Source organism: Haemorhous mexicanus, chromosome 1, assembly GCF_027477595.1.
Source record: "Haemorhous mexicanus isolate bHaeMex1 chromosome 1, bHaeMex1.pri, whole genome shotgun sequence".
In the NCBI taxonomy this organism is placed as follows: Eukaryota; Metazoa; Chordata; class Aves; order Passeriformes; family Fringillidae; genus Haemorhous; species Haemorhous mexicanus.
The window spans coordinates 99,485,925-99,498,857 of record NC_082341.1 but is presented as its reverse complement, the minus strand read 5'-3'; the positions used below and the strand labels follow the sequence as shown (position 1 = coordinate 99,498,857).

The 12,933-nt window shown below is 40.9% G+C and overlaps 1 protein-coding gene across 3 annotated transcripts in view; it reads right to left on the bottom strand.

Annotated features, from left to right (window-relative positions):
• Nucleotides 1-2,895: 2,895 nt before the first annotated feature.
• ZNF516 (zinc finger protein 516) overlaps nt 2,896-12,933 on the bottom strand; it is a 101,572-nt gene continuing 91,534 nt past the window's right edge. For 2 of the 3 annotated variants that reach the window (XM_059857190.1, XM_059857195.1), the window contains exon 5: nt 2,896-5,850. In XM_059857190.1, coding sequence (XP_059713173.1) covers nt 5,612-5,850 — 239 coding nt within the window. In that variant the 3' untranslated portion in view covers nt 2,896-5,611. Of the gene's footprint in view, nt 5,851-12,365; nt 12,434-12,933 lie in introns of all 3 variants that reach the window. The other variant, XM_059857204.1, reaches the window with a different exon arrangement.

Here is a 12,933-nt window from a genome sequence, read left to right as displayed (position 1 = left end):
GCACAACACTGCCCTGTCCCAGATAAGTAAGCTGAATTCTGGGAGTAAGATGAACTGGAGAGTCAGTGTCCCTTTTATTTTATGTCATAACAATGAATATTTAGAAGATACATAAATCATTTTTCTCTGCAGAGAAAAACCTTCTGATGTTCCTGTGGTATTTTGGGTTGATGATGATGAAAGATGACAAGCACAGCTTTTCACTTACAGAAAGGGAACATGGGCAACTCACATTTTCTAACTTCCTCACAAGTAACTCACCTGATGACACAGGAACAAACAAATCAAGCCATCTGCACCAATCTCACCTGAACAACTTGAATTTCAGGTACAAAGGATTTCACAAAGGAAAGAGCCAAGTGTCTGAAACCATTTTAGAGTTGGACATTTTTTCTTAACAGCTTTAAGCATCTCCAGCTCTTTCATCCAACATACTACAAGGCATCTTAAAACATTCTGCATTACAGAATGCTATCTGAACGTACCCTCTAGCATCCTCAAAGGATTGCTCCACTTCAGCATCTGCTTAAAACACTAAGCCTTCTTGCCTGCCTTTTTTTTCCCCCTTCCTGCTTAGGGCTAACCAGTCCACTTGTTTCTCTAGAAGAGCAATATGCTTCTCAGAATGCCTTAGGTACTGGAGAGACCCTTCAGTCCACCCTCAACTACTCATAATTATACTTCTACCTCTGATTCACTCATCAGTCAAGAAAGCAGAGATCAAAAAAGGCATTCCCTTATTTTCTGTCAGAACATCATTCAGCCTAAGAACATTTTTGCAGAATAAGATGATTCACTGAGATTAAATTATGTGCTTATTTTCAGAAGTTTCCAATCCATCTTCCCAGAAGCTGTCTGCACATTCCTCCTCTCTTTCATTTCAACAGAAGTCTTCTGCAATAGGCACACAACTCTTCTGGTTAGGTTTCAGAGTTTCTGCTCTATCTCCAAATTGTTGTCTTTGCCCTTTTTGGCAATATTTTCACTCAATGATGATTCCCCTCTGAACTTCTCGCTCCACTTCTGGCTTCTCCTTGGTCCTGTTCTCAGCTTCAGGCTTCCCCAGAGACTGCTTTCCATCTACTTCAATTTCAGATGGTCCAAACTTAGCCCCATACTGATCTTTAATGGGCTTTCTTCCTCTTTCTTACAGCCCTGTGAGCAACACCCACTGCATTATTCCAACCCACAGAGCTGGAAAGAAAACCAACCCCTGGTCTGTGCCTGCTTCCTACCCACAACATGCCCCTTCCTCTCTCACTAGCAAAAGCAACCCTTACTTTTATCAGTAGCTGGTGGTCACTTTGGAAGTACTTGCTTATAGCCAACATATATGGATTTATTTTTTCCATGTACTATTTACTCTGTGACTAGCAACCTCAAAAAAAGGGCATTTTTTTTCTAGTGTTTTGGGGTGGTTATGGTTTTCTTCCTCCCAAATGCAGTATTAATAAACCCAGGAGGGAAAAAAACCCAAAAATCCAAGCAAAAGTATCTTTGTAACAGCTCCTGTATACTTGGAGATTGCAAATGATGTCATCACATGGGTCCAGTCCCTCTTAAAATGCCAGCATTCCCAGAGTCCCATGGAAAGCAACTAACAGGGGACCATGACTATGCTTTCAATTATATTCAACTGCTTTACTCCACTTGCTGCTCCAGAAACAATTATTTCATAATTTGTAATACACAACTAAAGTGGAATTTTTTTCATGTATCAACACACTCCATTTCATTTGTGATACCCTCTAAACAGTGGGAGGGGCTGGTGTTCCCTACCTGCAAGCTCCCAGTGAATCCACTTGTGCTCTGTCTCTGACACTGGACTGCCCTGAAGTGTGGAGTCCTCAAACACAGCAGAAGAGAAAGGAGAGAGCACAGGTGGAGAAGACTCTGCAATTTGGTGCTTTGCACAGAAGTGCTGGCTTAAAAATAGTGGCTTGCAGGGAGGTTGTCATAAAATGCAACCTTTCCCCCAATAATCCAACATTCTTAAGTATTAAGAATCTAATGAAAAATTACCTCTTGCTTTGTTCCAGGCCTTGTGACACATTGGTTTTTCAAGGACAAATCCCCACCTATGTCAATGAATTCCAGCACTCCTGATGGAGCTGCTGAGATACACTTGAGGTAGCCCAGCATGGGAATACGGCAAGGAAGAACAAAACCAATCACAGGCCTGGTCAGGAACTCTATAGGTGTGAGAAGGAGTGAACAGGAGGGATGCACTCCCACTAGAAAAACAGGATTTTGTCGTTTTGTTGGCTCCAAACATCACCCACGCTCTGATGCCTCCAGTAGGATAAACAACACCACAAAGTTTCCCAAAGCAACACATTTACAGGGATTACCATGAAACCTGCAGGACATCAGTGCCTGGAAATCCCCCTAGGGAGAAATTTGTATCCTACAGTCAATAGCAAACCACTTTTTGCACCTATACCAACAGTATATGCTGTTTTCTAAAGGATAATACTCAAGTTGTTTTCACTAAAGCTCAGTCTTTGATAGGACAGAGCAGCAATTTATGCTAAGGTTTATCACTAAGGACTTTTAAAAGGTTTTAAAATACAAACCTAAAAACTGCCTTGGCCTTCCAAGTGGCTTAACTTTTTGTAGAATGCACCCATTTACACACAGCATTTCTGACAGAAGGAATTTCAAGAATGCAGGATGGTGGCAATGCAGCTGATTAGACCTGTGGAGAAAGTTTCTCCAAGTTGGACTTTTGGTCAGTGTACAACATTCAGGATACAAAAATACTCTGGTGGTCTTTCACTTCAGCCATAGTAAAAGAGATCTCCTACACTTTCGTTAAAATAAACCACACACAAACCAGAGAGAGAGGGAGAGAGAGAGAGAGAGAGAGATGGCAGATACACTGAGAATCTGCAGTGTAGATAATCAAACCCTTTATTGTCTAAGTTACATTAGACTTGCAACACCATAAAAACCTGTTAAGAAGAAGAAACAGTAGATTGGTAGAGGTAGTAGAAAGTCCCTGTAACAGTCATAAAAGGGCTTTACAGGAGTGTGTCATGCCAAAAAAACTTATCACGTTGCTTGAAAGAGCTGATCAAAGCCCATTTGACTAAATAAATAAGAACACAAATCATTTTAAATACTATGGTCTAACTAAAATAACAAATCAATACAATACAATGATAAAGGAAAAAACCTAGAAATCGTGGGGTTCACTTTCAAAACCAGATGGTCCTTAAGGTTGGTTTTCCCCCACCAACTCTTATTTCTTGTTTAATTAAGTGAAAATCTCACTTTTGTGCCATACACAGCATATAATTATTTAAACTGATTTCCCCTACTGTTGTTCTTCATGAAGCTAAATTATGATTGTAAACTTTGCTGATTAGTACCCTGGCAATGGCAGTGACAGTACTAGCTTCTCTGGCAAGAATTCGGGAAGAAAATTCCAGAAAGAAGATTTTGGCTCTAAATATTAACTCAGATTTTCTAGTTCAGCTTGCCAAAAAAACACAATTTAAAAAAAGAGAGAATTTACAAATGTACACTACACTTTTGTGCCATTTTGGGTATAGAAGAGTTTTTAATAACTAAACCACAAACAAACAGGTTAAGCAACTAGCTTTTTTGCATTCCTGAACTGTCACCATTACTTTCTCTCATGGAAAATATGACTCAGAAAAGCAACAAAACAAAAGAAAAAAAAGAAATTTCAAAAAAAAATCAAAAACAAAGAGAAAGCTAGTGCAAACCCAAAATGATAATCATTAAGCAACACAGCAAAATATTTAACTTTTCTTTTCTTTTTTTTTTGGTGTACAATGGAATGTGTCTATGCGACCTCCCTCAAAATGACTCCACAGAATAGTTAATTACAATCACTTTTAAGTACTTGCACAGACATTCCTAACTACACCGAGACTTACAGAGAATTCTGGTTTACATCTCGTGTAATAGCATAAGGAAAATCTAGTTTAAAAAAAAATAAGTAAGAAAGTTAATTTGCATTGTTGCAAGTGTTGCAAAGTAACAAAACTTGTCAAGTAATTCAAAACAAGTTACAAGTAGTATCCAGCCAAAATTACTGAGTAGATTTTTTTTTAAAAAGCAACCCCCCCTGCCCACCTGTTAGAACAGAACTGTTAGAACAGAAAGATCACGTTTTAAGGTTTTTTTCTGCCTTTTTTTTTTTTTTAAACAAATCTTTTGTCAGAAGCCCGTTTCTACAAAAACAGCACTATCCCATTACTGTATTAAGTAAACTGTGGTCTCAACTGTATTAAAGGTTAGCATCATTTCTGTACATGTAAAATTATTGCTTTTTTGAAAAATATATTTAGCATGCTAGTTGTTTTTTAACTCCATTTCCTGCCTTTACAAAATGTTACAATTTTAAAAAAAAAAACAAACTAGTAAAGCTTTTGCAAAATTTTTCACAGAACATTTTCTTTCAAGGCAGCAGTAACTTTTGATAATGCATAAAATTGTATGTGCAAAATCTGAAACTTTCAGAAATATTACTATCACACATAGTGTCACAGCAATAAGAAAAGAAAATATTTATATCTGTGGAATACACTTTAATTGCTTACACTGCATGGTTTAACAACCTGTTATGTGCCACAACCCCACCTTGAAACTTGCAGTTAAAGAGTTACTGTAGAAGAGGTATATAAAGATTTTTTTTTCTTTTTTTTTTTTTCCTAACACCACCAGTGATCACCAAGTACAAGACATGACACATTTATATGAACATTAACCTGCCACCACAAAAGAAGTTCCTCGTCTTTCCAGAACCTCAGTGGGCCCAAGGAGGAGCAGCAGCTGGTCTGCTGAACCAAAGGCAGGAGCAGAGAGCACCTTATGGCCCCAGGGCTGCCTGAATCCATTCAGTGACACCTTTTCTCTTCCAAACAGACAGATCAGCAGTGTTAGACAGCTGAATGCTTTATTTTCTCCTTTTTATTTTTCATTAAGTGAAGACTTCCTTTGTGACCAGGTTGAAGAAAGTAGCCCTGTTACAAAAAAAAGGTCCTGAGAGTAAAACACAGAAGCCTGGTTTTTTTCTTAGTGTTCAACTAGCTTTTCTTTTCCAAAGCAGAATAGAAGCATTTCTCGGGACGTGTTTCAATTTCCATATTCACATACTATTAATGGTGCACAGTCAAGAGCAAGAGCACTAGAAATGCAAGTGGTCCCCAAACTGTAATGAAACAAACCATTGCAGAATGACGGTCTTTCTCTTTAGTCCCTTTAATCCTTCATCAAGCATTGCTTTCTCAGCACCGAATGCCACCTTTTCCCTGCACCCCCCACTCTTCCTCTCACTGTTGTTTTTTTTTAAATTTGCTTTTCAGCATGGCAGGCAGTGGCAGTTTAATTAATTAATACTTCTCCAGCCCTCGAATCCACTGCTGTTTTTCAAATGTATCAAACAGTCATTGTGAGCATCAGGGAGGTTTTTGTTACAGTGCTTAACTTCTTCATGCTGTCCAAATCACATAAAGTTTAATTTTTCCAGTGTCTCAAACTTCTCTTGATTAATATAGATGCCTTGTGCCGCCACAGTGCTTGCCAACTCCACTGTTTATTATAAAGGAAATAAGGAACCATGGGACTGATTAGTACGTCAATTTATATATATCTTGTGTAGCATCTTCATTTGTTTTAAGATGATTAACAGCACGGAGGCACCCCCCTCCTGGCAGAGCGCTGCTCCCAGCCCCGCGCAGCCGCTCCGGGTGCGGCCGTGGCCGGCAGGGGGATGCTCTGGAGCGCGGGGGCTGACGGGGCTCCTCCGCCCGGGATCTAGGTTCCCTTCCGGAGATGCAGCATGTGGGTGACCTCTGCGCTGCCGTGGTCTCTGCCCTGCAAGAAGGACAACACGGGGAAAAGCTCATTCTCAGCCCCGCTCCCAGGCACGACCCTCCAGCAAGTTCTGCCGGCATTCGTTACCCTTTATTAGCATCATGTACATTCATCTTGACCCACCACGTGAGAACACTTTAGGGTTTGTGGTTTTTTTTAATGCATCTCCACCAAGAGCAAAGCGTGTCAGGCCCATATAAAGTCCCATATAAAGATGGACTAGAACAAGAAGTAACAGGACCTGGCGGAGCAGCCTAGAGAAGGCTGAGAACAAGAAGGGAAAGAAGGGGCCTCCAAAAAGTGGAAATTACATGCTAGCCAAAAAGGGATTCACAACTAGATCAGTGTTTCAAAAAAAAGGCTGAAGTTTGAGGTCACAGAGGCAGCTAAATGAAGAAAAACTTAATTCTTGTGCAGGTCTGTCAAATGCTAAGGTGGCTTTTTTTCCCCCTTGTCATCTTCCTTTTATTTTCTTAGACAATTTTCATGAATAATTACCACTTTGAAAAAAAAATAGCAGGGATATTCTAAAATCAAGTGAAATTAAAGATAACATCATGAATAAGTGGGAGCCTGCAGCTCCCAAGAAAAGCTTTAAAGTGACATTTAGAACATCACTGTTGGAACAATGCAGTTTACAATCCTGATCCTAAAACAACATGGCAAGATTAATCTTACATAAATGCATTATCCTTAAGCTAAAGTCTTGATGAAGTGAAACAGACCATTTTAAATTAATGCAACATAAAATACAGCACCCATGTAAAATCCAAGCAAGTTTCAAGCTGTGCCTATGGCAGCCCTTGAAATAGCTAAAGAAAGCCCAGCTCTGGTTGACATAATGTATTAAGTGCATCTCTTTTGTTAATAGATTTAGAAAATTCCTAATTAAACCTGGCCCGAGATTCATGACATTTACCAGTCAAAGTTTGGTTTTAAGTCGGAAAGATTTGCAACAAAATTAAAGAAAAAAAAAGCTGCTGTACAGACTGCAGTATATTTGAAATGTAGGAAACAGTAACTGAATGAGAGATGTGATAAAACTTCCTTAGTTGGATGCTGAATTTCCCGCAGTAAACTAAGAAAGATGCTTTACATTTTTGCGCGGCTGCATCATGCCTGAGAGACACAGCCACAATTCCGGCAGGAGGCATTCATCACCGGAACGCCTCGTGTCGAACCGGCTCCACGTACTCGGGGGAGCGCGGCAGAGCTTCACGGGGCTGGGGAGGAGGGAGGGAAGGGGAAGGGAGGGATGGTAGGGCCCTTGCCCCACTCTCCCTGGGCAGGAACTGAAAAAGGGGTGTAATTAGGGGCCCTCTTCTGGGATGGACAGCCTGCGAGGTGGTGAAGGCGCGCCCTGGATGTCATGGACCACACAGCAGTACAAGGGATCCAGGAGACGGACAATCCATCCTCCCCACACCTGCAAGGACAGCACAGAGGGGCTGGAGATGCTGTGTGGCTGGGCCCCTCTCAGGCACAGCTGTGCTCCCAGTTTCATTGGTGAACAGAACCTGAGCTTCACGCGTGCCAAAATCACGCAGGGGCTCACCCGCCTGTACTCCCACCACCCCAAAGTATGGTCACATTTTGAACCAACTGACACAGAGTTGGATTGAGTTCTTCCTGAAATAAAAAGGCTTTCCCTTTTAAAAAGTAGGCTTTTTTTCAGTGAAAAGCAGCAGATCTCTATGTGAAACCTACAGCTTCCATGACAAAAGCTGCTATCACAGCAACTTCCAGGGCTTTTCCCCAGTTAACAGGAAAAGCCCAGATTGTGTGCAGGTTAATATGCTGGAGACAGATCACGGCATGACATTGAAGTAAACTGCAAGGAGCACAGATACCACTGCAGTTTGCTGGCAAGGGACAATTGCTGGGACAAGAAGCACAGCTCCAAATCCTGTCTCTAATGCTCATAAAGTAACAGACATACAGCACATGCATATTACTCAGATGCCAGTACAGCAGCCTCCATGGTTCCTTGATTGTTTGCATTATAATCTCCATATGTATGAACGAGACAAATTAGGTTGCCATTTATTTGTTCATTATCTATTATTTTGATTAATGGAATTCTTGTTCTCAGAATAACTATTTAAAAATAACATTTGCAATAATGAGGACTGAACTATTAATCATGATCTTTGGAAGAAACTCTGCAAGGAACTGGGGCAAGACATTTCATAGGAACAAATGTCATAAATAGGACTTCTAACAGACAGTATTAGAATTTGAGTGCAAGAAAACCTAAACCAGCCAAACTCAGAAACCCATAGTTTAAATAACTTTTTAGTCTGGGTTATGTTTTTTTGCCTCCTCCCTTTCTCTGTAAAGTCGCTTTAGGACAAGCAGAGCCAGTGTTGCTGGACTATAAAAAAAATTACAGGTAACAGATGTCCCCAGGTTTTCCCCTAAGCTCCTTTACAACACACATATAGACATGTATATAGTGTTTTCTTGATGGATCATATAGTGTTTTCTTGATGGCTCTTTCCAATCTATACCCCAAGCTCCCAAGCTCCAGCTTTTCATATTTATGTGATTTCAAGTATTGAATGCTGCAAGAAATATTTTTAAATACCGGTAGTGGAGAAAATTAAGGTTTATGGACCCCTTAATGAAGGGTCATGCAGTACCCTTGTCACACAGTAGGTACAGGACCTACTGCACACCTATCTTTTCAGTGAATGAGGCCCAAAAAATGGGGTGTACAGAGCTGTTTCACAAAAAAGGCTGATCACAGCCTTCTGGTGTGGGAAAAGCTTCAGCCAGAGAACTCAGGATACCCAAAAACAGTCTGGGTTTTTTCCCTGGGCTGCACCTTCTAACTGATTTTCTGTAAATAAAAGACTGATTTTCTGGAGAGGACAAAGGTTGGAATTTTGGGGATTTTCCTTGTTTCACTCATGCAGAAGATGGAGAACTTGGTGTCTCTGCCTCCAGAGCTGCAAATATGGTTCACGCACATATACACTCAATTAGAGAGAGCTCTCCCTCATTGCTAACGAGGAAATCAGGCCTTTTGAAAACCTGATTTCTTGTCCCTTAAAATTTTTAGAGAGTATTGACTGACACTGAGAGAGCATAAACTACATTCCTAAAGCGGGCCACGTTTTTATACGGCTTTAAAAACGCAGAAGGAGTCAAAACGCACGGCGTACGCGTTAGAAACTGCCACCACTGCTGTCACCACGCTGAAAAAGCAGGCTCCAGACTGACTCCTGTACCTCTGGGAATTGGGCTTCTGGCTGCAGCATCAGGCAGTGCCTCTGAAATGACCCCACGCTTTAGGAGAGCCTTGCTTTGAGATACACACACGTGGTTGCAGGGCCCCTTCTGAAGGGGAGCCAGCTTTTGTCTTGCCGTGTATGTGCAATTGGAGTGTACTCCCCGAATTCATGCCTGCTAAATCGTGTCTCTGGATGTTGCTGAAGAGTATTCCAAATTAAGATACATATTCATTGTGGATAAGCAAGTTAAATTATGTATATACTGGGATATTTAGCATTTATAAAAATATTCAGAATATTCAATATGTTTAATATGGCAGCTTTTCAAGAGAATCTATGTGACTTAGCACAGATTGTATTGACTTGGGGTATGTAATGAGCATTTTTTGTCCTTTAGAAAAAGAGGAGTAGGAAATATTCCAAAGTTCATGGGAAATTAATTTTATGTAAAAATGTCATTTGGTTGGTTTTTTTGTTTAAAGCATTCAGGTAGAAATAAGAAACCACAATAAATAATGTTGTGAATGAACATCTTATTTCCTACATTTCATTTATATTTCATTGGTGCTGATAACAAAGCATGTAACACAGCCCAGTGCTAATAGTAGCAAAACTCTGTGTGTTTGATCTTTTTTTACACGCTCCTCTAGGTAACGTCCTTTTCACAGATGCTGAACACCTGCACCTCCTGTTGGTGGTTCACTACCCTAAAACAGGGTTCTTATTTATACACCTAAATATAGATTTAGCTGGTTCATTTTTGAAAAAGCCTGGCTGTAGAACCTATTTTTAACACGCAGAATTAGAATTATTCTGTGATAAAACCGCAATTCAACATAGCACTGCTATAAGCTACCATGCTGGGGGATTTTAAAAGCCCTACAGAACACTGTTTCCTGAAGGAAACCTTTAGAGATGATCTGGCTGACTAGAGAAGGGAATGGCGGAACCGTGAAATACTAATGTTAATATTTTTACTCTTCAGCAGACTACCCAGGGGAAGCTATTTTACCTGTGAGGTGGAAACATTATGTAAAGTGAATCATTTCCACTTGACATCAAAAAAAAAACCCTCTTCCCTTCTCAAACTACTATATAGGTAACTACTGTTTCTTGCTCCGAGCACGTGCACAGCACTTCTGTAACTTGAACTGACTTTACACCCTAAACTCTCATGAATAGATCTGTCCCCAATTAAGAAATGAAATGAAGACATGGAGTGACAACGTCTATAGTGGGAAATGGTAATGTTAACCGAATGCTGCAGGCGCCGTTCTCACTGAGAGCTCATTTCTGCGCTTCTAAAGGCCCCCACAGCTGCCTGTGGAAATGAGAGTATTCCCTCTGTAACGCCCAGGGACTGTGCAGGTGGAGTCTGCTGGGGCAGCACAATGCCTGCCTGCCAGGAGAGCCAGCGAAACAGCAGACAACTGAATAATCCCCCCGACACAGACGCTGACAAATTGAGACAAAGGTTGGTACAGAGGAGCAAACAAGACAAAAGAAAGGGAACAATCTCCTGCAGGAGTGATCACACTGCAACTTCTGTGGAAAAAATACTGACTGGCACGAGATGAAGCCATTGAAGAAGCTAACCCGGTGCTCTGCTGTACTGAGAGATGCTGTAATTTCATCAAATGCTTCGAAGGCAGACTGGCAGATAGAGAGAGCAAGCTACCTTCGCCATGGAAGACGTTAGTCAATAAATTTTGGCATGACAATAGTTTACAAAGACAAGATTACGAGTCAATTAATTGTGCGGTAATATAACCCAAATTACAAAGAGAGTTCAGATGTGGTCTGAGCTACCACATTTCTTTTTGGACAGATACGGCCATTCCAGAATTTTTTAGAAATGTATTTCCAAATTTGACCTTATATTGTCTTCTAGAAGAAAGCCCAGATGCCTTCACAATGTGATCTCAACAGCACATGAGAGAAAACCATGAGCATGAAAAGATGAAAGAGCATTTTACAAGATGCTTAGGTGTACAAATCTATGTTACTAAACTGATGAGAACCAAAGACTAGCTGGGCGAGTTGGCAGAGCTGCAGTCTGTTACACTGACTGTGTCTGTGTCCCTGTTACTCAGAGCTGTGTCCCTTCACAGCTTCATCAGATAAGCATCATTAGGCAGACACTGCAACATAACTTTATAGCCACTGTCCCAAAAAAGCATAGCAAACACTGCCCACAACAACATCTGAAGTGCTATGCCATCTTGGAAACTTTATCGTTGGCCACTCCATGGCTTGGTGTCAATCCAGACACTCCTGTGACAAAGGCTGGGTTCTCCATGCAGCCTTTGGGCCAGAAAGATGCAAGGGCACAGAGAAGGTGCCAAGAGCCTTCATGAAGGGTGCAACACATGAACTGGGCAGTGCAGTGGTGCCCAGTGAGAATGTTTACTGAGCAAGTAGAAACCAATTCCTAAACTTCATCATGTTGGGGTAGCATGAGATGCATTCTCTAAGCATGGCTAAAAACACCTGCAACAGTTTAGTAAGAGACTGGAGGACAGGGGCTGCTATAGTGAAAATTAAACTAAGAATGAGGATGAAAGGAAAAGTGAGTGATGCTGGAAGCAGTTTCACCATGGAAGAGAAGTGCCCATGAGAAGGTGTGCTCTGAAAGAAACCTGCCAAGCTGCAAATTGAATGGCAAGGTCCAGGCTATGACACTATTCTCCAATGACATAAGATACACAAAACAAATTCAGTTTAATGATTTTCTATATAACAACTTTGTCAGGTATAATTCAGAGCTCTGAGAAGTGTTTGCCAGGACAGGAAACTGTATACTAGAAACAAAAAAGCACACTAACAGAGTCCATGGAAACTGGTGAGTGAGAGCTTTTCAAAGCCAGAAACTGGGTATCAGGGTGCAAATACTCTTCAGAAAAATACAGACTAAACATTAGTTGTCTTGTTGCAGCAGAAAACATGTTGATTGTAAAAGCAAATTTCCAGGAATTCTTCATGTACTATCTCACTATTACACGTCAGTGCACATTACAGAGTTACCCATTACACCCAGTCCCCAAGTAAGCCAGTAACATGTTTATTTAAACACTAACTACCTGCTTTAAAATTAACTGACTCTCTATATATCAGATTCTGATAAAATGCTTTAAAAATTTAAGAGCTAAAAATTAAGCAACACCATTGTTATTTATACACGTTATAAAACAGTCGGTGCTTTAGTGATGAGTATCACTGTGCAATTTTTTCCCAGCTACCACATTAAAAACCAAACACCCAATTAATTGTAAAACATACTTGTTTTGGGGCATCTGCGGAGGTGGTGTGAACTTCAGTACCTCGGAGTCCATTAGACTCAAATACCACTGTGGGAACAAGGGGGCTTGTTAACAGATGAACATTCAAGCTTCGTTAGTGTGTGTACATTATTTGAGACCATTACAGATTAACCACGTTCAAAAAAAGACACCAGCTACTAGCCTGTGGCCGGAAAATACCAATTTACCGTAACACTTACTGTAAGAGAGTGTGCTAATGGCAGCCTAGGGCCACTGCCCTTTTTAATTCAGACTTCAGCGCTGAAGAAAGCAATCACTGACAACATTAATTATCAGTGTATGTGTAAAGGGACCCTCTTCTTGCATTACTTACCATTTGGCTTCTGTCATTTTGCATCAGACTGGCTTATGTATGCATCATTCACACTTTTGAGGAGGAACCTGCTACTGTCACTGTCTCATGCAATGCTCAGGAGGGCTCACGACACTGGTGGCTTCAGCGTCCTCCAGCCTCAACCACAGACCGTGTCAGGTTAAAAAAGGCTGGTAGGGATTTCCCATTTTAGGGCTGACCAATCTGAGGGAAA